Raw genomic sequence first — 23,688 nt, 5'->3', positions numbered from 1 at the left:
AAAAATGACTCCATATCACGCCATAACAGCTTAAAAAGTGATGATATATCAATTTTATGTTCACAGCTTGTATCTGCTGAAAAGTTCAGACAGACAAATTGTGTCAAGTTGGTGAGACGGTGGGAAAGTGTGAGTGGAATATCTGCTGCACTGTCATCCCTTCACCACACTGCAGAGGCTTTCCTGTAGATAAAGAGTTCAGTGAAGGGAGGGAAAGTACAAGAGTAAAAGAACGAAGAGACTGTGTGTGTGTGTGTGTTTGTAGGGGACAGAAAGAGTCACATACTGAATACATATGAGTGTTATTTGCTTACAGGTTTTGAGTTGTCCCGTATACCTGAAGCCGTTTACCTTGCTGACTGCACAGTGAAGACTATATACATCAAAATGATTTATAACCATCAACAAAGCAGTCAGAGCGAGTAAAATGTGTTCAGCTGTGTTTGAGCAATGCGAGAGAGACACTTATGGCTGCTGAAGCAAACAATAGCCAGTTAAGGACTGTAGCTGAGGCTGCAAAGAAAAAGATTAAAGCAATTTACTCTTGTGTCTCTCGAACACACTTGATCCCTTTCTCTCTCACACACATGAACACACTCGCACTTAGAATTCAACAAATGCTGACTTCAGGGACTTTTTGTTTTGTTTGGAGGCTCTACCGAGGAGACGGAACGGAGGACCCGGGCATCAAACAAGAAAGTTTGGTTCGGAGGGAGAAAAGAACAAAGACACCCAGCCAAATCTTACATATAAAGCACACATAAACACACACATACACCTACGTTCACTAAATGCAAAGACAAGGAATAAAAACATGCACACACACGCACGCACACAGCAGGCTGTAACAGTGACTCAGTGCTTAGTCAGATACTGCTCTAAGATGTTCTTTCCTGCCCAGTAGGGAATTAGTATTCACTGGTATTTTTGTCCTGTTTTGGTCCCATATTCACTGGTGTTTTAGTCTTAGTTTGGCTCAATATTTACTAATGTTTTGGTACTGTTTTAGCCTGGATTTAGCCCTGGTTTGGTTTAATATTCACTGGTGTGTTAGCCCTGTTTTATTCCAATATGAATTGGGTTTTTAGTCATGTTTTGGCCCAATATTCACTGGTGTTTTAGCCCTGTGTTAGTTAAAAATTATCTAATGTTTTTGCCCCAGTTTGGTACATTATTCATCAATGTTTTAGCCCTGTTTTAGCTCAGTTTCCACAAGTGTTTTAACCATGATTTGGTGTAATATTCATTTGGATTTTAGTCCTAGTTTGGTACAAAATTTACTGATGTTTTAGCCCAGTTTTAGTGTGATATGTAATATTGTTTTAGTCCTTGTTTAGTCAAATATCAACTGGTGTTTTAGTCTTGTTTTAATGCAATATGTGATGGTGTTTTAGACGGTTTTTGGTCCAATATTAAGTGTTTTTCAGCGCTGGTTTGGTCCAATATTAAGTGGTGTTTTTGTACTGGCTTGGCACAATAATGACTTTTTAGCCTGCTTTTCAATTATTTGCTGGAGTTTTAACATCTGTGAGCAATGATCTGCCTCCTTTTTCTTGTGTGAAAACTTTTTTTTATATGTAATATGTCTTTGAACTGATGGTCTTCACTGCCACAGTGATTTTCTGCCACACCACATATGTTTGTCTGACAAACCAGAACTCAGGCCTCCAGACAAGATCTATTGTCTATTATGAACTTCTTACATTAAAGGTCAATTTTTCAGTCTCACTCTGCCATTGTTCCAGACATTCTGCCCGTTTGATACAAACAGAGCAATTTATATGCTTCACAGGTTAACTGTGTGGGTATTTTCTATGTAGTGAATGTGGGATGGACATTTTTATGCGCAGATATTTATTCTAGTTTTATGTTGATGCTTTGACTTTTCATAAAAATGAGATGCACAGTGAACTTAAGAAAAAAGACTTGTCTACAGACATATCTTCCTCTATTTTAGTTAATAAAACTCGTGTCTGACTGTCTCTATTATCCATCTTTCTCTTGTTAAATCTGCTGTTTATGTAAGAAACATAATGTCAGTGGCTCAATAATAATAGTAACAAATCAGTGTGTTTTTGTTAAATGCCACTTAAGAGTCATAATTGGCTTTACTTATCACAAGCTTCTTAAAGGGTCACCGCTTTTTCCCTGCTTCTCCTTCTCTTTATATTAATGTAATGAAAACATAACCTTCCACAAGACTTATTTATCATGGTGAAAGATATATATATATATATATATATATATATATATATATATATATATATATATATATATATATATATATATATCTCAAAGGACAGAACTCCCCATGAGTTGTACTGAGCGAACCTGAAGAAGCTACAGGCAAAACGTGTTGTTCGCTCTTAATAAAGTCATAGTAAAGTCATTCCAGTGTGCGGTGGTTAATTATGATTTTCACCTTATATGTTCCTGCGCCCGACCAGCACCTGAAAATACTGGCTGTGCACGGGGAGTTCTGTCCTTTTATATATATATATATATATATCTTTGTCCTATTTTCTCTCCTTTGGGCTCCATCCCTCTCTTTATGTCAAATGTGCATAAAGTACACAAGAGACATAAATGAGACATATTAAGCAAGGGGGTGTTAAAAAGGGCACTTAGAGATGGACATAAACAATAACAGGGACACTTTTCCAAAAATAATATTTCTCTTTTAAGCTTCTAGACTGTTTGTAAAAGATGCAGAAAAAACCTAATAATGTTGCTCACTAAGAAAGAGGCAGTGAGTGTGTTTGTCAGCTCTGAGTCACGTTTGCAGTGCAAGGATGTTTTTGTCGTCTGAGCTACAGTATGAGAAAAGTCCATAAACACAATTACATCGGTGAGAATAAAATAATAATACACTACTACAGCAACAGAATAACAACGAGACTGTAGCTTCAGGCCACCTGCTAGTCCGTTTTCCGATCAGCCACCCAGAACATCTTGGAGTGTGTGGTTTGTCATGAATTATCTACAGTGGCCTGTTGGGGACATAGATCATGATTGAATATTTGAAAATTAAAATTAAGAAAGTGAAAGGAATGAAAAATACATTTGGCCCAATTGGGTTTCATTTCAGAGGGAGTTTGTGAACACTGAAGGGTATTTAAAGGCAATGTGGTGAACAAATACACAAAGCCACATGCATACACACGTACACGCACTTAATGAATGATCAAACACACTTAGAATCAATGCATGTCATTATTTCACCAGATTGATCCTGCAGGCCAGGGGAGATGAGTTGTACTTCTCTGCCAGGTTAACAGGAAAATGTGTGTGTGTGTGTGTGTGTGTGTGTGAACCCATGTTTAATCTTACCATGTCAAGCCAGTTTACAAGGGAATTTTTACCTTATAACCTTCTTATTTTCTGTGTAGTTCTGCACACATATTGGCAAAATGTTAGTTAAGAAGTGTTCAACTGTGTTCATTTTCTTTATTTCAGTTTAAAGCTGCTATAATCTGTATTTTTTTTATATTAGAAATTCATCAAATGACAACATTTAAGGATTTTCTCATAGTGAAACCGTTGTTCCCTCAGCTCTACAGATTGTTCTAGCAACTTTCTGCTTGTTTTGTTTTTATAGTCCGCAACTTTACTGTTCTTGTTCAGTCACCCTCATGAAACCAGTATCTATCAGCAGCAGCAGGTGTTTTGGCTAAAAAGTTTGGATAAACCCACTATACGTTACCTGCCCGGCACCAAACAGCAAAAGTTAGCAACTAGCTGGTGAAGCTAGTGGAGTATTTAGCAGCTAAAGAGACAGATGTTTCCCCTGAGGAAATGATGAAGACCAAACCATATTTAAAAAAGTTGGAATATTTGATTCATATTTGTCAAGTAGTAGGACAAATTACTCTAAATGCTAATTTTGTTCAATTTCTGCAGGATGTGTAAATATGCAACTGTATTTACAGCTTGTTCTGCTGCCCCAAAGTGTCCAAAAAAGTAAAGTGCTGCTTTAAATGATACGTTTATTGTACGTTTTTATTTCAAAACCTGGCTGGAAACCCCAAATTCCTTCACAAGACAATACAAAATTGGAATCATAGTTTGTTTCAGATTTACTGTTGTGTCTAAAACTTTACATCAACCCAACCATCTGCAAGTTCATTGTATGATTAGCTTTTGATTAGAACAAAGATCTCAAATTTGAACATGAATCAAAGACAAATAAGTCAAGAAATCCATTTATGATTATAATACCAAATATATCCCATGTAATTCTTTAAAAAAGTTTGTTGAGCTTAATAAACTAAAAATCAGTTTTTCATTTTTACATGAATATTTTCTGCATTAAAGATGATTTTCAGTGCTACCTTAAGAAAAGGGCTCATTTATCATGGGCTCAGGCACTTTAAAATGCACATACTTCCACATTTTCATGTTATGCGTCACCAACCAGTACGTAGAGTGACAGAACAAGAACACAGAGTGAGAAGAAGTGATTGAAGTGGGAGAAGTGGATCACGCTTTCACCACCGCCAAATACATCGCCATCGCCATCGCCATCCTTATCATCAGAAGTAGTGGTGTAATCGACGGTAGTATACATGGTGTGGGGATCGTAGGTGGGAACGGCGGTGGTTGGACAGGTGAAGTTTAAGTCGCTGTCAACTCCAGGAGAGTCGAAAGTAACAAAACCTGGTGTGTGTGTGCCGGTGATGTTGCTGATCCATTCCTGGTACTGGGACACACGGGTGTAGACTCCAGGAAATTTAGCTTTGCCGCAGCCTTCACCAAAACTTACAATTCCACTCTGGACCCAGACAGCATCATTTTTGGTCACCAGCGGTCCCCCTGAGTCCCCCTGTGGAAAGAGAATGATGATAGTTGTTCAAACAGATGTTCTCTTTTGGAGGAAGACCTGTCTCTGAAACATCCACCCTGCTGAAGCATGAATCCCATAATGCTGTTTGTTTTTAAACTCTCATAAATGTCTGTCGTTGGAAAATTTCACTTTGTAAAGCTTTATTTTCTGTCATATCATCTCTGCGCATTCAGCACATGCACAGCTCTGTGATGTGTTAGCCTAGCTTAGCATAAAAACTGAAAGCCACAGGAAACAATTAGCCTCCATCTTAGCTATTAGGTCATATGTGATTTTATCAAAGAAAACTGACAAAATACAGTATATTGTATATAAAATATATTGTATATACAGTATATAAAATGGAAACTAAATTAAAAGTAATCTGTTATAGAACAATTTTTGCTGATGTATAAAAACTACTACTCTCCTATCAAATGGGAGACGAATGAATGGACAAATTAACCAATTACTTTCTTTAAATGCAGTATTCAATGATCTACATGCATCTGCTCAATCACACATTGCGTGTTCCTGATGAGTAAAATAGTATCCTCCATTACTCAGAAATATGGACTAAATGCATCCACAAAATCCCACTGAAAATCAAAAAAGAATTTTCAATACAACTGGGACAAAGCACGAGAACTGGCAGACCAGCATACTGAGGTAGGCTAATGTTAACCAATATTATCTAAGGATGAAACTAGAATTAACGATAATCAAATGACTGAAACTTGACTAAAACTAATGACAGACTAATTCAAAATCAGATATCAGAAATTTATTCTGGTGGACTGGTAAAAACCAGTCCACTGATTATAAAATCTAAACTGTAACTGGGGAGACCCAGGATACAGGATATATTCCTTGAATGGTATTACTCTGCTCTCTCCCACCTCCATGTCAAGTCAACAGGGCATTACATAACAAATACACAAAAAGAGGTGGTCACCTGACATGCGTCTTTCCCTCCAGCTCTGACGCCAGCACAGATCATGTTCTCTGTGATGTCGACACGATAGTTACATTGGCACTCATTGTTTCCCAATATTTGTACAGTCACCTCCTGTAGGATGTCTGATTGGGAATAGGGATCTAATTGGAGAGATTTCAAAAGGTGAGATTCAACCTCGTCAAATAAGGAATTATTTAGGAATGATGTGATATAAACAGAGTGCAATGCTCCTTTTTGACTATACCGTCTGTGAACTTACTACCAGGCACAGTGTTCCCCCAGCCAGTGACCCAGCTGTTTATCCCGGTGTGGAAAGTGCTGTTTGCTGAGGCCAAGCAGATCGGCTGTATGTAGTCAGTAAAATTCACAGGGGTCGACAGCTTCAGTAGAGCTATGTCATTCTCTAAGGTAAATTCATTATATTTCGGATGGATTATGCCCACTTCAATTTCCCGTGACGTTCCATTGAGGTTTTCACCTGACTGGGAGTGGAGACCAAGAAGGACTTCCACGATGCTGAAATAGCTTGAAGACAAAAAAAAGAAAAGTTAAATTTTAACGGTCAGCTGTCAACAGTGAGCTTACTGTCAACTGAGTATCAGTTGACTTTTTCAAATAAGTCAGTGTTAACACTTTGGCCCCCATTTACACCTTATGATCTTTATCTGGAAACAATACCTAAATAATGACAGCTGATCCACAGGGATATGTATTTATACCTGATATTGATAAGCATTTTTCTGTCTGCATTGCGATCGGATCTCAATATACATAATTAGTGAGGCGGGGCTGGCAGACTTGTCAACAAACATGTTGCCTCAGATCAAGGAAAGAAATGCAGTAGCATTAGAAACAGTTGTAGTAGGATTTCACTTCTTTTTCCTCATTCTTAACTCAAAATGTCAACTTCTCAAATACACCTGTACATGTCTGAGCCTGAATCTGATCCAAAATATGCGAGTGGACTACGTTAATGATGTGAACAACCTATGGAACAACCCTAGCAACAAACTTAGCAACAAGGATACGGAATGGATGGCGGTTTGCGGGTAGTACAGTGCTTAACAAACGAAGCGTTCCAAGCAGGCTGAAGCTCTGGCTTTTGACTTTCAGGGAGCATTTTTACATACTTTCACCTCAAGTTTTGGAACTTTGACCGTGTTTAACATACACATACAACAACATAACAGTATATAAATGACAGAAAATCACAAAAAGCATGTTATGTCCCCTTTAACCTAGCAGGAAGAGGAGTAAGGTACCATCATTTCAATTTTCTGATTTTTTTTCTTGAGAATGTATTCATTATGTTTATACCTGCCTGAGATCAGATTACAATTGATCCAATCTTACCATCAATCCGATCACAATCCAACTGCATACTGACAATGCATTCTGTGTGCATTTACATACAGTATAGTGTTACTTTTCCAGACAGTATATCCAGATACAGATTGTGTGTTAATGCCAGGTATAAGTGGGATCTTGGTATGTAGTGTTACCTACGCACTTAGTATTATTACACTTTCACCTGAGCAATTTTGTGCTCATGGATGCTGAGTTTAAAATTACAAAAGTAAATTTCTAGTTAGATCATCCCTTTCTTTTTAAAATAAGTCCAAATTGTGCAAATCAGTAGAAGTTGTGTGACAGCTATGAAACTATTTTAGCTCTCAAGGGGAAAAAATAGTCAATGATGATTTGATAATTCTAGCTCTTCTTATCTAAGTCATGTTAAGACTTCATTTTGAGATGTGGGTATGTAGATGTACAGATATGTAGACATACAGGTAGTAATAAACACATATGGAATGTGGATGGGTGGAGTCACCTGCTATGCACAGGGCCCATTATTCTTACCAATTGAACCATTGCTGACAGGTGATAAGAGGCAATGTGTAGGATGGATATGAAAAACAAAACTTAAAACAGGCTTTCACTTCCTTTAGAGCAGAAGTAAAAGTAGCAAAAGTGGTTTGTATGATTATTGTTTGTGTATAACTATAAAACCCAGCTGATTGTTAGTTCATACTAATCAATCAATTCTAATATTATTTTAGGTGTTTAACCTTTCTGTGCATTTTGCATAAAGCGCTTGGCTCTTAACATTCCCTAGATGTTAATAAATATGTGCTGTCTCTAAATGAATTATGTGAGGTAATATCTGAAAGTGTTCATGTTGTGTGTTGCCAGTCTCTATAATGGTATCATGTAAGACAACAAACCAAAAATATAAAGTTTAAGTGAGTGAGTGATTCCTCACCCCATTATGCAGTGAGCAGCTGTTAGCACCCATTGGTTGTTAATAAGGGACCCTCCACAGATGGGTCTGTCTGCCATGTTAATGCTGGCCTGCCAGGGCCAACTTCCTGGAGACGCATTTTGACCTCCGATAATTCTGCTTTGGCGTGGCGCCACGCCACATACTGACAGGAGAGAAGAGATGACAGTTAAACATATACAGTATGCAACGAGCCCTTGTGCCTAAATGACAAAATATCTACTTAGTAAAGATTCTGGAAAGAACAGGGTCTTTCTTAAGTTTAGGTTTGTTTCCTCATCATGGTTAAAAGAAACCGATGGTGGCAGGAAATGTTATAATGTTGCATTCACATCATATAGGATGGAAGGTAGGAATGGTTGTATGATGGTGGAGTTAGTTACGTGAGGGGTAAAATATTATGCATTGAAAATAAATCAATTAAATTTGGTTTAAATCATAACCCTTACATGTATTTGGTGTTTAGGCACTTCTGCATTCTGGACAGTTAAAGTGAATAAATGCAGAATGGTACAAAATGCTTTGTTATGGGCACACTTGGCTAACTTTAATCTTATTTTAATCTTATTTATTATCTTATTTTATCTTATTTGTTAGTGTTTCATTTCTAATGTGGTCATGGTAGAGCAAATTTTAACAAAGTATACTGTTTGTAGTCTAATCCATCACAATGGAACAAGGAATTTAAACTTGAAGAACTTGCAAAGTTGCTCTTGGATGCTTACCAAACTCCTGTGAATGACAACCTGAAATTTAGAACACAAAGAGAAATATGTTGTTCAGGGTGAAGCAGACGACATCTGTCCATTTATGAGCAAATTTAACAGAAGAGACGGAATGAGTGAAAGTTTCTCCTTCACAAACTTTATTGTAGGCAGAAATGTCCCCTTTCACTATAGTAGACAAACGTTATGTTTTGTAAAAACCTGAGGATCTAGATTTTAGAAATTGTTGTTGTTTTTTTTGTCAAAAAAGAGTAATACATAGAATATTTTAATTACCCTTTATTTAATACAGAAGAGTTAAGTTTAGGTGCCAGTCCCCTTTAATTCTAATGATGTCTTTCTTACTGTGAAGTTAGTCAAAGTTTTCATGGTAACAAAAGAAGGAAGGCTCTTTGATGTTCGTACTTCTTTTCACAATAAGAAAAATATATCACCAGACTTGTACTCTAAACCCCTATGCATGACTCACTGCTCATTGTTCTTAGAGCAGTGAGTCATCTGCTCATTTTTCTCTCACAAGTTGATCTGGTTAAACCTTTTAACACCCTCTGCTGTTTTGAGGTTGGTCTACCTGAATTACAAGTATTTGACTATTTTCAATCAGTAGAAGCTTATAAATAATTAAGACATAAAGGAGACAGTAATCCAAATCATAAGTATAATATAGTATGTATTGTATTCCAAATGAAGCAGTGTTGAAAGCCACTGATTACAAGCACAAACATTAATTGATTAGCTTTTACATGTACTTGAGGTTTTTTGATTACATTATAAAATAAGGAATTCTACTTTCGCTTAGTACACATTTGATGGAATAGTTTGCTCCTTAAATTCAAAGAGACAAAATTTAATTCCACTCTGTGGACCTAGTCAGGAGGATTTTCCATTTTCATTTGCTTTGAACCCATTTCCCCCTCAATATAGCTGTGAGCTACTGTGAGAAAGCTTTCTGATAACAAAAAGGTGTTCATCACTTTGAAGAACATCACTGAGCAGCAGTGAGTGGTTAGAGGAGTTTATTCTTATTGAAATGGTTGCTGTCAGGATGCCTTTCACAGTAACTAGATGGAAATATGTTATATAGAGCAGTGTTCAAACAAACTGTTGAACTCCTTCCACACACCCAAGTAAAATTGAAAGAAAAAAAATCTTTCTTTCTTACCTTTGGATGAAAGAATGATCATCACAGTTACACCACACAGAAACTGGTAGTAAGCCATTTTAACAATGCCTCCTTCACTTTGCTGTCAACTTTTATTACTTCATTCCTCATGCTCAGCTCCACCCACAGTGTCATATCTTCCAATAGATACTCATCAATAGTTCCTTACCTTCACTGACCTCTGCATGTCACGCAATTCATGATAAATCAAAATGTTCTGCATGTGACCACAGCAAAAGGCATCAGGTCAAACCTGATTGTCTTGATGCTTGTGTTTGCTTGCAACTTGCACATATACAAAGCTCCACAATAATTATGTTCAAAAGATCATGATCCTGGATGGCATGACAACAGAGCTAAAGATTAAGTCTGCGTCAGTCTTGTTAATTGTACCGTGTACATGTAGCATTCCTCAGGAGTCCCTACTCGAGCCCATTCCATTTTGAACTGACATGCTTCTTTTGGGATACATAATGTAATATTTTGCCATAACTTCCACTTATGACGCTATTTGAATGATTCCCAGCATAATATTCTTCTAAAACCCAGCAACACAAATTACATTTTAGCTCCTTTTCAGATACTGGCAAAGCATAGTGAAGAATGAAAAGTTGTTTCATGTTGATTACCGGAAGTGCATGTTGTTTGATCCAGTTCTGTGGTTGAAAGCTGCGCAGATGTGGAAATCTCTGTACTGGATGAGTCTCTTTCGGTGGTGGTTATTTTGTTTTGGGTCATTGTGGTGGTAGAGGACAAAGGTGGCTGGCTTGCACTTGCTTCACCTGCAAATGGAGGCACTGTATTAACAGGGTGCAATGTTTTCATAATAAAAATAAAGTAACTTCACCCACGGACAATGGGTCTTATTTTGTCCCTCTTGGTCTTTTATCAAAAACCTTGTTTTTTTAAAGTTTGGAAGTGAAGGCCTCATGAGTTATGTTTGTGAATCAGGAATATTTAAATATACTGACTGTGACCTTTAGTTACAATGCGCAGTTGATGTACCATTAGGAAATAAGTGTAAATAAGGAAACATAATAATGGAGGTTTTTCTCTAAAGCATCTCATTTAAACTAATATCTCTTACCAGAAATGGATGGTGTAATATTAAATACACCAAAAACAATAGATATTATTTTTCCAGGATACATTCCATTTAAATTAAATGTTTCTCACTGGATTTTGTTTGATCAAGCATCGTTGCTGAAGGCTGCTCAGAGGAGGTGATCTCTGAACTGGTTGAGGGATCCTCAGTGGTGGTTATTTTGTTTTGGGTCACTGTGGTGTTGGTGGTGGTGGACAAAAATGATTGGTTTGGAGTTTAATTCCCAAACAATAGAGACATGGCATTAAACTGATGCAACATTACCACCCTTGAAAATAAATATGATTTCACCCACCTGTAATGGGTCTTGTCCGGTCTACCCCTTGGGAGGTAATCTCTGTGGTGAGATGTCCAGTTGTTGATTCTTTCCCAGTGGTGGGTATTTTGTTTGTGGTCACTTTGGTGATGGTAGTAGCGGCGGTGGTTGAGGACAAAACTGGATTGTCCAGAGTTTCATCGTCAAAATTGACACAAAATACAAAATCAGAAAAAAGACAAACAAACTTTGCTCTAAAGAGTTTTCATCAGAACTACTTCCTAAAGAAGAAATCTTCTCCTATCATCCTAAATCTATTTACTGATTTTGGTCAAGTTAAACACTTTAGTGATATTTACAGCGATTTGTTTGGAATAAAAAGAACTACTTCACATGAGCAGTGATATCCACCAAAAAGATTTTCACCAAAACTGAGATGGACCCACTCACCATTTTTTTTATCTCCATAGCAGATAAAAGCGAGTTCCAAGCTGCACTGTTCGTCTGACCACAGGCCTGCATTGCCCAGATGAGTTGCAACGCAGTTCTGCTCCCCTCCAACATTATCAGGCTGTCCTTGCTTCCAGTATCGGTACTTGAAGTCACACTGGTCCGACCATTCCCACCTCCTGCACAGACAAACAGAGGCCTGAGGTTATTAAGTTAAGTTTAATCTTTTAACCTTGAATATTTTTTGGGGGGTATGGGTAACTTGGATCTAAGAACTCAACTTGTGATAATGTGTGAGAGGAACAGAAGTGACTCTACAGCTGACACATCGCTCTGGATCCTGCCATTGCTTCAATAGTGTAAGTAGTGTATCCAATATGCCTCTCTTTGGGGAAGTTTCCTGTCTATCACCTCCTTTCAACAGTGGCCTAACAATCTCGATACCCATGAAGTGTAGGCTACAAACACCATGGCCTGCAGAGTAAAAGTGTCTGGCTACAGGAGACCTCTCATCCCTATTTCTGATACTACTCTTATGTTCGGAAATCCTAATTCTCAATACTCTTTGTCTTGCCCACATAGCAAAACCCACAAGGACATTTCAATAGGTAGACTACATGTGTGGTCCTACATGTGTGGGGATGTAGAAAAGAGTCCCCTTTGATCATAGCATTACAATTCACACAGTTGGAACAAGGAAAATTTCCGGGGGGAAGAGAACTTAAAAAATGTGTAGACCTAACATAAAGATCTGTCTTAATGAGTTTGTCCCTCAAATTATTCGATCGCTTGGTAGCAAATATGGGAGGGATGACAAACTCTCGGCCCATAATGGGATCACTGGACAGTATATGCCAATGTTTTCTGACAATATTTTTGACTGACTGAGAAGTAGGTTAGAAGGTTGTAGATAAGACAAGAGATGTTTAAGAGGAGGATCAGGGGCTAAAAGGCTATCCCTATTGTTTTCACAAACCTGAGACAAACAAATATTCAAGATCTTTTGGTCATAGTTCTTTTCTCTGAATTGAGCACACAGTTCACCGGCCTGTCTCTCAAACTCTTCCCTAGAGCTACAAATTCTTATTCTTAACAGTTGACTATATGGCAAGCTCCTTTTCAGGCTGTGTGGATGACAACTCGAGTATTATAAGTAGTTATTTCTATCTGTCTTTATGCAAAAGACTGTATTCTGTAGAAACTCAGAGTTGTTTACTCTCACATCCAAAAAGACACTGGTTCTCTACTTGTCATCACTGTAGTAGCTGCTGTCTGAGAGTGAACACCTGCTGCTGGCGGGGTCATTATGCAGCCCGATCCAGGCCTTCTGAGTGTAGCCTCCAGTGGAGCTCTGAGCTGTGTTCACCAGTCGGTTCATTTCCTCTATGTCGATCACTGTGGCCAGGTCAGTATACTGCTCTCTGCAGTATGTCTGGGCCTCCGACCAGGGCAGGGTTGTACCAATGAAGTGGTACTGGTGAGGGGTACTGGTGCAGTAGGTCTGAGTGTCTGTGGAAGGAGGACACTGCTATTTATCAGAAGGAAATCAAGCATTGTGTATGCCAAATTTCAGCTTGTCACAAGATGGCTACAAGGAGAGGAAAGAAACAAGACTAAGAGTTGCTACAGCAGCTCTGTGAGGTTGTACTTAGACACAGCGGTGCTTTCAACTTTATGCTATCATCAGTATGCTAACATGCTCACATGCTGACGTTTAACAGGTGTAATGTTTACTATGCTCTCCATAGTTTAGCATACCAGCACACAAAGATTTGCTAATTAGCGCTAAACACAAAGTTAGTTAATTGGGTTTACGAAATCATTTGAATGAAACAATCAATGTATTGTTGAAATACTCAAACCTTTTGTCCATACTGACTGTGACCTTTAGTAAATATGAAGACATAATAATGGATGTTTTTCTCTGAAGCATCTCATTTAAATTAATATATCTCACCAGAAATGGATGTTTTAATATTAAAACATAACAACAGATAGTATTTTTTCCAGGATACATCCCATTTAAATTAAATGTTTCTCACCAGATGTTGTTTGATCCAGCGTTGTTGCTGAATGCTGCTCAGATGAGGTGATCTCTGTACTGGTTGAGTGTCCCTCAGTGGTGGTTATTTTGTTTTGTGTTACTGTGATATTATTATTGGTGGTGGTGGACAAAACTGATTGGTTTGGAGTTTCATCTGCACAACAATAGAGACATGGCATTAACCTAGTGCAACATTACCACCCTTAAAAATAAATATGATTTCACCCACCTGTAATGGGTCTTGTCCGGTCTACCCCTTGGGAGGTAATCTCTGTGGTGAGATGTCCAGTGGTTGATTCTTTCCCAGTGGTGGGTATTTTGTTTGTGGTCACTTTGGTGATGGTAGTGGCGGCGGTGGTTGAGGACAAAACTGGATTGTCCAGAGTTTCATCGTCAAAATTGACACAAAATATAAAATCAGAAAAAAGACAAACAAACCTTGCTCTAAAGAGTTTTCATTAGAACTACTTCCTAAAGAAGAAATCTTCTCCTATTGTCCCAAATCTATTTACTGATTTTGGTCAAGTTAAACACTTTAGTGATATTTATGGTGATTTGTTTGGAATAAAAAGAACTACTTTGCATGAGCAGTGATATCCACCAAAAAGGTTTTCACCAAAACTGAGATGGACCCACTCACCATTTTTTTTATCTCCATAGCAGATAAAAGCGAGTTCCATGCTGCACTGTTCATCTGACCACAGGCCTGCATTGCCCAGATGAGTTGCAACGCAGTTCTGTTCCCCTCCAACATTATCAGGCTGTCCTTGCTTCCAGTATCGGTACTTGAAGTCACACTGGTCCGACCATTCCCACCTCCTGCACAGACAAACAGAGGCCTGAGGTTATTAAGTTAAGTTTAATCTTTTAACCTTGAACATTTTTAGCGGGTACGGGTATGGCCTTATTTAAGTGCCATTGAAAAGGAATTGGGAGAGAAGCTGGGGATGATGTGAATTGACTTTCAATTATTTTGGAGTGCAAGATATTCTTATTAAAACTACATCTACTGAAAAAGAAATGTGGAACAAGAGGAGTCTACAGCCATGATGCACAGAGCTCTTTGCTTTGAGCTGAATGCTAACATGCTGTTAATGACAATGCTATGCTGATGTTATGCAGGTACAGTGTTTACCATGTTTGCAACCTTAGTTGATGTTAGCATTGGACAAATTTAAAACTTTCAAAAATAACAAACGGTGTTGTCAGCACTCACAGATAAGTGTATATCGCTACTTTAATGATGCAAAAAAATGGACACGTTTCAGCCCTACACTTTCCTCAGTGTTACTGAAACAATGGTGGGTTGAACCCTATTAAACAACAGCCAGGAACCTGTTGGTGATTAAAACCAGCTGATACAAATCATCTAACAGGCATCATCAGAAAAGTAGTACCAACAAGAAAAACAACAAGAAAAATAACAAGAAAATCCAAAACAATTAAAGCCACCAGAGGAGACGTACCACATTATTAGCTGTTGTATGGGACTATAGTCATGTGGTGACACAGTTATGTAAAGTTGTGTGTCATCAGCATAAGTATGGTAGGAGATGTTGTAATGTTCCATAATCTGGGTAAGAGGGAGCATGTAGGTATTGAACAAAAGGGGGCTGAGAATGGACCCCTGAGGAACTCCGCAGATGATTCTTGTTCGTTCAGATTTATAATTGCCAATTGATATAAAGTAGTCCCTATCCTGTAAATATGATTCAAACCAATTATACAAAGAGCCAGAAAGTCCTACCCATTTTCCTAGTCTGTCAAGAAGTATTTTATGGTCAGCCGTGTCAAATGCCACACTGAGGTCAAGTAAGACTAAGAAAGAAATCTTTGATGCAGTCTCAGTGCTATGATGAGGTCGAAGTCCACACTGAAATGTACTGAAGAGGTTGTTTTGTACTAAGAAAGTGTTGAGTTGTTGAAAAGCAACTTTCTCAATGATCTTTCCTAGGAAAGGTAGGTTTGATATGGGCCTGTAGTTGTTTATCAATGGGGCATCCAGATTAGGCTTTTTAAAAAGCAGTTTAATAACTGCAGCCTTCAGGGAAACACGCCTGACTGAACGGGACTGTTTACTATTTGTAATACATCTGATGCTATGTAGTTAAAACACTTTTAAAAAAGCTTGTAGGCAGGGTGTCAAGATAGCAGGTAGTGGGTTTAAGGTGTTGGACAATTCTTGTCAACGTTGCAAAATCTAGTAGGTGAAAATGTGCTAAATTTACTGCAGTGGTTTTATGTTGAGGCACAGGTAACATCTTGCCCAGGACAGAATTACAGACTATTTGCCTTATCTTCAGAATTTTGTCAGTTGAATGATGGTGTCCATATACTGCTCAGCCTCTTTTTTGTACAGTGTGGAGATTTGTCCTTCCAATTCCACAATCTTCTAAATGTGAGGGGCACAGCTGACACAGTCTGGCGGACAGGTGAGTGGATCCATTGGTCATGGATGTGTAGACGCAAGAGCTCCGATCTGGAGCCCAAAGCCTTGATCTAGTATTAGCACAGGTGACCCAAAGAAAAGGCATCAAGCATCAGAACGTACTGACATGGGTACAACAAGTGGACTTGCTGTGGAAATTCAGCTTCAGTTAGTTGTTGTGGCCTCTTGATGCTCAGTCCCTGTTGGCTGATGTTAGTTGGCTCCCATGCTAAAAACAAGCTGGGTTGTGCAAGGCTTGACAGGCTGATCTGACTGGGAGACATTTAATTTAAAATTGCTTAAAATCCTGGTGCCCAAAAGCTAAAAACCCTTGCCTCATTAAAACATAGATAAAACAACTTGGATCTAAGAACTCAACTTGTGATAATGTGTGAGAGGAACAGAAGTGACTCTACAGCTCACACATCGCTCTGGATCCCGCCATTGCTTCAATAGTGCAAGTAGTGTATCCAATATGCCTCTCTTTGGGGAAGTTTCCTGTCTATCACCTCCTTTCAACAGTGGCCTAACAATCTCAATACCCATGAAGCGTAGGCTACAAACACCATGGCCTGTAGAATTAAAGTGTCTGGCTACAGGAGACCTCTCATCCCTATTTCTGATACTACTCTTATGTTCGGAAATCCTAATTCTCAATACTCTTTGTCTTGCCCACATAGCAAAACCCACAAGGACATTTCAATAGATAGACAACATGTGTGGTCCTACATGTGGGCAAGCTCCTTTTCAGGCTGTGTGGATGACAACTCGACTATTATAAGTAGTTATTTCTATCTGTCTTTATGCGAAAGACTGTATTCTGTAGAAACTCAGAGTTGTTTACTCTCACATCCAAAAAGACACTGGTTCTCTACTTGTCATCACTGTAGTAGCTGCTGTCAGAAAATGACCACCTGCTGCTGGCGGGGTCATTATGCAGCCCGATCCAGGCCTTCTGAGTGTAGCCTCCAGTGGAGCTCTGAGCTGTGTTCACCAGTCGGTTCATTTCCTCTATGTCGATCACCGTGGCCAGGTCAGTATACTGCTCTCTGCAGTATGTCTGGGCCTCCGACCAGGGCAGGGTTGTACCAATGAAGTGGTACTGGTGAGGGGTACTGGCGCAGTAGGTCTGAGTGTCTGTGGAAGGAGGACACTGCTATTTATCAGAAGGAAATCAAGCATTGTCTATGCCAAATTTCAGCTTGTCACAAGATGGCTACAAGGAGGGGAAAGAAACAAGACTAAGAGTTGCTACAGCAGCTCTGTGAGGTTGTACTTAGACACAGCGGTGCTTTCAACTTTATGCTATCATCGATATGCTAACATGCTCACAATGACAGTATTAACATGCTGATGTTTAACAGGTGTAATGTTTACCACGCTCTCCATAGTTAAGCATACCAGCACGCAAAGATTTGCTAATTAGCGCTAAACACAAAGTTAGTTACTTGGGCTTACGAAATCATTTGAATGAAACAATCAGTGTATTATTGAAATACTCAAACCTTTTGTCCATACTGACTGTGACCTTTAGCAAATATGAAGACATAATAATGGATGTTTTTCTCTAAAGCATCTCATTTAAATTAATATATCTCACCAGAAATGGATGTTGTAATATTAAAACATAACAATAGATAGTATTTTTTCCAGGATACATCCCATTTAAATTAAATGTTTCTCACCAGATGTTGTTTGATCCAGCGTTGTTGCTGAATGCTGCTCAGAGGAGGTGATCTCTCTACTGGTTGAGGGACCCCCAGTAGTGGTTATTTTGTTTTGGGTCACTGTGGTGTTGGTGGTGGTGGACAAAAATGATTGGTTTGGAGTTTAATTCCCAAACAATAGAGACATGGCATTAAACTTATGCAACATTACCACCCTTGAAAATAAATATAATTTCACCCACCTGTAATGGGTTTTGTCTGGTCTACCTCTGGGGAGGTCATATCTGTACTGAGATGTCCAGTGGTTGATTCTTTCCCAGTGGTGGGTATTTTACTTGTGGTCTCTGTGGTGGTGGACAAGAGTGAGTCCTTTGAAGTTCCTTCTATAAAACAAAGACAGCGGTAGTGAAAATATAGTTATCCAAAATTTAATGTAAGATTATTTCCTCTGAACTGATTTCTTTTATGGCTTCCAACAACATACCAGAGGTAATCTCTGTAATGGTTGAGGCTCCCTCAGTGGTGGTTATTTTGTTTGTGGTCACTTTACTGGTGGTAGTGGTCGCTGTGGTGGTGGTGGTGGTGGTTGTGGTTTTCTTATCTCCATAGCAGATAAAAGCGAGTTGCATGCTGCACTGTTCATCTGACCACAGGCCTGCATTGCCCAGATGAGTTGCAACACAGTTCTGCTCCCCTCCAACATTATCAGGCTGTCCTTGCTTCCAGTAGCGGTAACTGGAGCCACTCTGGTCCGACCATTCCCACTTCCTGCACAGACAAACAGAGGCCTGAGGTTATTAAGTTAAGATGAATCTTTTAACCTTGAATATTTCTGGGGGGTATGGGTATGGCCTTACTTTAAGTGCCACTGAAAAGACATTGGGAGAGATGCTGGGGAGAATTAAAGTGTCTGGTTACAGGAGACGTCTCATCCCTATTTCTGATATTACTCTTATGTTTGGAAATCCTAATTCTCAATTCTCTTTTTGTCTTGCCCACATAGCAAAACTCATAAGGGTATTTCAATAGGTAGACTACCTGTGTGGGTTTACATGTGATTCTGCCCCTGACTTTCATTTTACTACCTGTGTGGGGATGTAGAAAAGAGTCCCCTTTGATCATAGCATTACAATTCACACAGTTGGAACAAGGAAAATTTCCTGGGGGAAGAGAACTTAAAAAATGTGTTGACCTAACATAAAGATCTGTCTTAACGAGTTTGTCCCTCAAATTATTTAATGGCTTGGTAGCAAATATGGGAGGGTTGACAAACTCTCGGCCCACAGTGGGGTCACTAGACAGTATATGCCAATGTTTTCTGACAATATTTTTGACTGACTGAGAAATAGGTGAGTAGGTCATAGATAAGACTAGTGACTGTTGTTTAAGAGGATGAGAATTAGGTGCTAGAAGGCTATCCCTATCGGTTTCACAAACCTTAGAAAAACAAATATTCAAGATTTTTTGGTCATAGTTCTTTTCTTAAGAGTTGTGTGGATGATGATTTGAATAATGTAAGTATTTATTTCTATCCGTCTTCTCTGCAAAAGACTGTAGTCTGTAGAAACTCAGATTTGTTTACTCTCACATCCAAAAAAGACACTGATTCTCTACTTGTCATCTCTGTATTAGCTGCTGTCAGAAAATGACCACCTGCTGCTGGCGGGGTCATTATGCAGCCCGATCCAGGCCTTCTGAGTGTAGCCTCCAGTGGAGCTCTGAGCTGTGTTCACCAGTCGGTTCATTTCCTCTATGTCGATCACCGTGGCCAGATCAGTATACTGCTCTCTGCAGTATGTCTGGGCCTCCGACCAGGGCACGGTTGTACCAATGAAGTGGTACTGGCGAAGGCAGTAGGTCTGAGAACACAGGCCTGTGGATGGAAGATACCACTATTTATCAATAGGAAGTCACTCATTATGCCAAATTTCAGCTTTTAACAAGATGACTAATAGGGTTTTTCCATTGGCACCATTTTTCCATGGCCTAGATGGACCATCTCTAGAGCTGGACCAAAGAGCGCGTTGCAATGACGTCTCGCCAACTGCGACCAACCCATGACAACCCCCCCTTCTCCCTGCTTCTCCCCATCAAACAAGTGTGTGTGTGTTGCGAAACTAAACTCACATCTGTGCTGGAGACTAGAGAAAAAACTGTTTTTAAAAGTCTCTGTGTGTTAAGCTCTCAGTAGTTTTGTAGCTTCTAACTGAATCGCTGTCGTTTGAATTTTAGTTTCTCTCCTGTGTTTCTGTTTGTACTTTCAGATATCTGCTTTATTGTACCATTTCCTTAGTCACAGCCTGTTTGAGTCAAATCAAGTGCATAATCAGTTAAAGACACACCTTTGTGAGTGTGAGTAACCCTGTTGTAATGGAGATGCAGACCAACATCGCTAATATAGAGTTGTGCTGCTAGCATGGATTAAAACATTTGTTACACAATTTCTTTCTGACTTTTCCCTAATTCTTGCTTTTTTTTCTTAAGTATTGGATACTTATTTGGGCTTATGAAATTATTTGAATGAAACAATCAGTGTGTTGTTAAAATGCTCAAAACCTATGTCCATACTAAGGCTATAACTCTTGACAATTACAAGTAGAAATTGTTTTGTCTTAAAGACTCAGTGCAAAAAACCACAAATTTAGTGTGTTTACAAGTTATCCAGCAGATGATACTATATTTTTGCATATGTAATATTTACACAAATAGTTGCAATGTCCAAAAAATTGTAAACCCATTGTCAAAAGTGCCTGTTATTGTTTAATTTATCACATTAGCCCACATGAAATAAATTCAACACTTTAAGCCCACACTGGCTCTTTGTCAGGTGCATTCTGTATTAAATATGAATAAATTCAGGATTTGACAGTGTTGTGAGTCTTTTGAAAGACAGAAGTTATATTTACCACTGAGGAGCACGAGGACAGACAATCTCCATTTCATGTCTGAGCTGCTTTCTTTACACCCGTCTGCTTTCCTGCAACACACATAAAAATGTGTGTAAAAAAAACTCCCAAACGCTACCAGCAGCCTTTACTAGTAAAGTTGTGTAATGTGAAGTCCAATTTATTAAGGTACTGTACTTAAACACAATTTTTAGATACTTTAGAGTCTTATTCTACACTACTACAACTTTGCATTTCTACTTCACTATATTTCAGATGGAAATATTGCACATTTCATTCCTGTACATTTATTTGACAGAAAGAATTTGTGAAACCTTCAACCTGCTATGACATTAAAATGCCTCTTACACATTAATGCATCAGTAGTGTACAATACTATGATATATAATAATTTAACACAACACTCACTGGGGCCATGGAGAAAAAAAAAACTGCATTATCTTTTACTTTATGATACATTTAAAGCACATTTTGTAGATAAAACTTAAGTAACTTAAGCAACTATTTGAAAGCAGACCTTTTACTTGTAATGAAGTATGTTTACATTATGTAGTGCTATTTTTACCTTGATAAGGGATCTTAATACTTTATTTTAATCTTCCACCACTGCACTAGGCCTCATAGACCAGTCATGTCACATCAGGTTTGCGTATATAGCTGAAAAATTCTTATTGTCTATTATGCAAAAAATCTCATACCCTCAATTTAGATACAGAAAAACTAAAAAGTGTGTAGCCTTAAAATGAAATTGAAGTTTTAAAATAAAGTCTCTTGACATGCATCAATGGATTCATGTGAGTGAGATGAGAGTGGACAGAAAAAAAAAAGAAACAGTATTCAGTTAGATTATAAATAAGGGTTTCACTTACTTGTAGCTGCTGCTTTGGGTTTTTTTTTCCCCCTCTACACCTGGTTGCAGACAGACACTGCAGTGACTAGACTGTATTGTTAAGAGACAAGATGCAATTTAAACAGTAACTACACACCCAAATTCTGCTTGCTCCCACCCTCCTAGCATGTTTAAGAAATGCAGCAGAGGACTGCAAGGGCAGCGACTGTAGGGGCATGGCCTCGTGGCTATGTAGTGTGTGACATGAGAGGTGAGGGGTCACTGACTGACCACTGCTCGGCGTAGCATGAATAGCGATGTAGAGCTGGTAGTCAAAGCTAACAAGCAATGAGCAGTCACTGTCAGACTGTCCACGCTGGAAACACTGGAGAGTCCATCACAGCTTTGACCGTCATTAGAAACACATTCATGGTCATTTGTAAAAGTTTCTGTGTGGTACCTGTGTTGCAGCTGAGCTAGCGGCTCTGCTGCGAGAAGCTCTCCGGTGTCTGTGAGTGTGTATGGAGGGGTGTTAACAATCTTTTTTTATATAAATTTCATGATGTAGATAAGTCCTAACTGGTCCACTCTATGTCAGCATTGGCCTTGGAAGGTTCAGGGCTGAGTTAAAACAACCCATGAAATGCCGATTTTTGTAAATTTGGTGTCAACGTCAATATTAAGACCAGCATTGATGTGTTTCATCACAGTACAGTCACAGTGTACAGCCCAGAACACATGTCTAAGTGTGCAGTACCTCTCTCATAAAAGGTATTTTTGCGTGAGTGTCTGAAACCTTCTCACCAGACAAGTTTCTGGTCCTAAATGCTGGTTCTTTCTTTCTCTGCATCTTTTGTTGCGCTGAGTGACATGACATGATCTTGCAGAGCGGAACAGGTTTTCGTTGCAAGGCACATGCAGCCTCAGGGGTTCATAAAGGTCGAGTCACTTAAAAGCAGCTTTTTTTTTGGTAATATCTTTAGTGTCAGAAGGTCAAACCTGGCTGTGCGCTCTCTCCAGTAAAAGCATGAGTAAGTGGTAAGTTCACAGCTTTTAGGTAGGTTTTTGTGTGTCAAAGATTAATGCCTTAATAATACCGATTAATTATGAAACTGTAATAAAATCAATTCAGTCATCGTTTAATATGAAATAGTGCTATCAATATAATACAAACCTTCTGCGGAGTAATATATTAACCAAATTTAAAACATTAAAATGGAATTAAAATTTATTTTTAAAAATCTATATAAGACTACAGCTTCTTTACCTCCTCATCACATCCATTTCTCTTCTTTTAGTGTTTTTTTTTGGATGCATATATGACAGATAACTAGTCTTATAACCTCTGAGACACTATTTATTAGTGAGTAATGAGTGGACATACTGGATTTAAAAAAAAAAAAAAAGCACAATTTAACAAACTCTGAAGAAAACATGAATGAAGTGAATAGTAGACGAGTAGGTGGAGAGGGTTTTATATGAAACACTTGGCAGAAGATATGTCAAGAATTTTATTATCTAGGCCTATTAGTTGAGAAAATAAACAGTGCTTGCAATAAAAACCTATTTAATCACACACACACACACACAAGCACACACAGAGATATGAAACCCTGATGGATGGATGGAGATGGGAGGTGGAAACAAAAGAGGAAATAACCTAATGGAGTCTGTGTCTGACTGCCTTGCTGGTACTTTCTTACCATTTCAACATAACACTTCACTGACCAACACAAAAATAAGGGGCTTCTACGTCTATACACACACACATTGTTTATCTGAGTGTGTGTGTGTTTGATTGTAGTGTACGAGTCAAAAGAAGCAGTTGGGGCAGAAGAGAGGGTTTGGTACGCTAGGTGTGGCAGGTTTGTGTGTGTGTGTGAGAGAGAGAGATGTTTAGGATCGTTGCTTCATCTGACCCGCCCTTCCTCTTCTTCTTGGAGGTATCCTCATCCTCATTGTGACTCTCTCTGTCGGCTAGAGGGCACAGATGACATTACTGTCGTTTAAACAGTTTTTAAAATATATATTTTGTTTCCTTTTTGGTATAAAAAG

General features: G+C 38.7%; 1 protein-coding gene across 2 annotated transcripts; it reads right to left on the bottom strand.

Annotated features, from left to right (window-relative positions):
- Nucleotides 1-3,981: 3,981 nt before the first annotated feature.
- LOC137174832 (uncharacterized) lies at nt 3,982-21,994 on the bottom strand. Of its 2 annotated transcripts, none has more exons than XM_067580316.1 (19): nt 21,674-21,994; nt 20,805-20,875; nt 19,552-19,771; nt 18,383-18,666; nt 18,141-18,281; nt 17,917-18,018; nt 17,146-17,368; nt 14,444-14,622; nt 14,033-14,173; nt 13,802-13,957; nt 13,046-13,268; nt 11,760-11,938; nt 11,349-11,489; nt 10,578-10,730; nt 8,787-8,807; nt 8,044-8,206; nt 6,025-6,305; nt 5,778-5,920; nt 3,982-4,822 (listed from the first exon to the last, which is right to left on the bottom strand). In XM_067580316.1, the coding sequence occupies exons 2-19, from the start codon at nt 20,839-20,841 to the stop codon at nt 4,400-4,402; spliced, it is 3,210 nt and encodes a 1,069-aa protein (XP_067436417.1). In that variant the 5' UTR covers nt 20,842-20,875; nt 21,674-21,994; the 3' UTR covers nt 3,982-4,399. The 2 variants fall into 2 exon arrangements, with proteins under 2 accessions (XP_067436417.1, XP_067436418.1); XM_067580317.1 differs by having other exon boundaries at nt 6,040-6,305; nt 21,674-21,987.
- Nucleotides 21,995-23,688: the final 1,694 nt, after the last annotated feature.

Source organism: Thunnus thynnus, chromosome 22 (genome assembly GCF_963924715.1).
Source record: "Thunnus thynnus chromosome 22, fThuThy2.1, whole genome shotgun sequence".
Lineage (NCBI taxonomy): Eukaryota > Metazoa > Chordata > Actinopteri > Scombriformes > Scombridae > Thunnus > Thunnus thynnus.
This window is presented reverse-complemented; position numbering and strand designations above follow the sequence as displayed.